This window comes from Eimeria necatrix, genomic scaffold, assembly GCF_000499385.1.
Source record: "Eimeria necatrix Houghton genomic scaffold, Enh_scaff1485, whole genome shotgun sequence".
NCBI classification, from domain to species: Eukaryota; Apicomplexa; class Conoidasida; order Eucoccidiorida; family Eimeriidae; genus Eimeria; species Eimeria necatrix.
The window spans coordinates 1,255-3,762 of record NW_013652201.1 but is presented as its reverse complement, the minus strand read 5'-3'; the positions used below and the strand labels follow the sequence as shown (position 1 = coordinate 3,762).

Below are 2,508 nucleotides of genomic sequence, written 5' to 3'. Positions count from 1 at the left end.
AAGAAAGCGTGTATCGAGTCGTTCCCTTTAAAGCATTAGTAGCGGCATCATGTCGGCTCGGTGTGTGACAGCGGTAACAGAATACTTCTCCGCGGTAATAGACTCTGAATGCCTACTTTGCATTCCATGCATCAACGGTTTACATTTAAGTGCTTCTTTGACCACTAGAGACGCGAAAACGCGCCATGACGCCAGCTTGTCGATTTGGATTATCACCTCGAAGTGTATGGAGAGGCTCAAGCTGCCCAGACAGGCCGCCATGGTAAACACCAACATTACGCCACCCATATGGATGCACACTTCGACAGGCACAACACTGGCGATACACCGGAGGATACTACGGATTTCTAGGCATAAATATGCATGGGAAATATCGAAAATGGGACCTGGCAGCACATGACGAGCATTTACCACACCTAACCGTGGCAAACTTCTGGACAAAATAAAATAAGGGTAGTATTCCGCACTTTCCTATGCAAAGGATAAAACGCCATGAGAATATCTTTTGTCCCGCATGCTGCATTATTTGTTCGATAAAACAGGCAATCACATGTCTGTCCACTGCCCGCATCTTGCGCAGCGACGAACAGCCTATAAAAGACCATAGACGAAAATTGCTATCATGAACCCAAGTGCCAATGACGGTCTGATCGGCGAAACTCCGTTGCCCTCTTCAGTACCAACTATAGAGTGAACGATCTTTTGCCATTCATCCTCCCTGCAAATGCAGCCACAGTAGGTATTTATCACTTAGCTGCATGGACACAAGCGTATTAAACGAAGGCCATACTTATGCTAGATTGCAACTGCGCTTTGGTTCGTATGTAGGCAAGCCCGTGGTGATGTTCCCACGTGAATGGCGCTTCTTCAGCAGTCAGTGCCACCGGGTTCGTTAAGCATATAACTGCAGTAGCATTTTGATTTTCATCTTGAAGTCTTCTTAATGTCGGGCTGCTGTGGCTTGTAGAGGTCCTCCCAGCAGAATATGTGTCTGCAGTTGTGCAGGTGACAAAGGCGCAGCTGGCAATAGGATTCGCCTTGGGGTTATAGAGAGCGACAAAGGAGACAGCCCTGCTATCATACACTTCAGGGTCATTCAAACCCTTGTACTTTGGGGGGATCTCGTTATTGAAGAGAGAAAAGCTGTCTTTCCAGTGCTGCACCGCCGCTTTGCAGTCCTTCTTGCCGGCGTAGTATGCAAAGGTCCCCTCTAGTTTTTTAGCTTCAGGGGTCTCGCCGGTTTCCTTCACAGAATAGAAGAAAGAGCAAAAAAAAACGGCGGCGTCTCTGGCTACATGCGCTGTATTCTGCAAGATGTTCACTAACTAACTGGCTGACGGCACCAGCGACAGCAGTTTGGCTGTGACAAGACTAACCCCCTTTATTTCTTTGCATATTTCTGTCCAAAAAGCAGCAGCGTCTACTTGTCTTCCCGAAATGGAGCTTGGTGGGAGCACTTTTGTATCACCGGATGCCTCCCCAAACGCAGGTAGTCCTGCGGCAGTCCTTGCCTCGTTCATCTCAGTCAAACAACTGAGCGTTTCTGAGAGAAACCTCAAGTACACACAGCAGTATTTTGAGAAAAGGAAGATTCCAGTGTGTAATAACATAATTTCTGCCTTGAAACGAAGAAAAGACCGGAAAAAGTTGCTTACGTGCTTCTGCTGTCGTGCTGGCACTTGCTGTCTTGTGTTCGCAGAAGACAAACACAGCGACGAGTGGAGCAAGAGCGAGACGAAGCATCTTTGGCAAAAGCATGACACACAAAGAACGAATTAAGGAAAAGATTTCCTGAGGCAGTTGGTGAAATGCTGTATGCCGGCGGGTGGTCACGCAGGGGACACCTCGGGGCAGGCTTGTGAGGCTGCGCTAGTTGTTGGCGCTTATCTTCCCTCTTTTTTCCGTTTTTTCACCATCGTTCAGGCCGATATAAAAGAAAAATTATCGGCCAATGCTAGCAACTTCTACGGGCCTCTACCTGTCATAACCTCCGCCGCGTGCCCTACAGGTTCTGTTCTGCGTTGCCGCAGCACTCGAGAACTTAAACACCTGCAACGGGGCACTCAATGCAAATCAAACTTTTCCCGCAAAACCTCCTTTACTATGCTAGCCTGGTCAAAGTGAGCGCTTCTATTTAATTATACATTAAGAAGTGAAAGCATCGCAACATAAGACTAGTGTTCAACAGTGCGTTAAAGATCAAGTGAGCATTTCTCCAGTTAGGAGTTTAAACACATGACTGGGCAGATGTTCTCTATAGACTATCTAGAAGCGAACCCCTAGTAGCGAACAAAATGGGAAAGAATACGTTGGCTGACACAGGAATTACTGTTCGAGTTCGTCTCCTGCAAACTACCATAGCAAGGCCACGTTGTATGAGACATATGACACATGGTCTTTCACTACAGGACCACATTAAAAATGCCTAGACCGCGTCTCATTCAAACCTGTCCTTGAACAATAAGAATATAAAAGCGTGCTCCGATAAGCAGCTCTTTTGGAGGAATC

The 2,508-nt window shown here is 47.1% G+C and overlaps 1 protein-coding gene across 1 annotated transcript; it reads right to left on the bottom strand.

The window, feature by feature from the left end:
- Nucleotides 1–591: 591 nt before the first annotated feature.
- Nucleotides 592–1,743, bottom strand: ENH_00015060 (SAG family member; the record flags this gene model as incomplete). Its single annotated transcript, XM_013579146.1, has 4 exons — nt 592–718; nt 853–1,285; nt 1,469–1,543; nt 1,656–1,743. 4 exons carry the CDS (start codon nt 1,741–1,743, stop codon nt 592–594), a joined length of 723 nt encoding a protein of 240 aa, XP_013434600.1.
- Nucleotides 1,744–2,508: the final 765 nt, after the last annotated feature.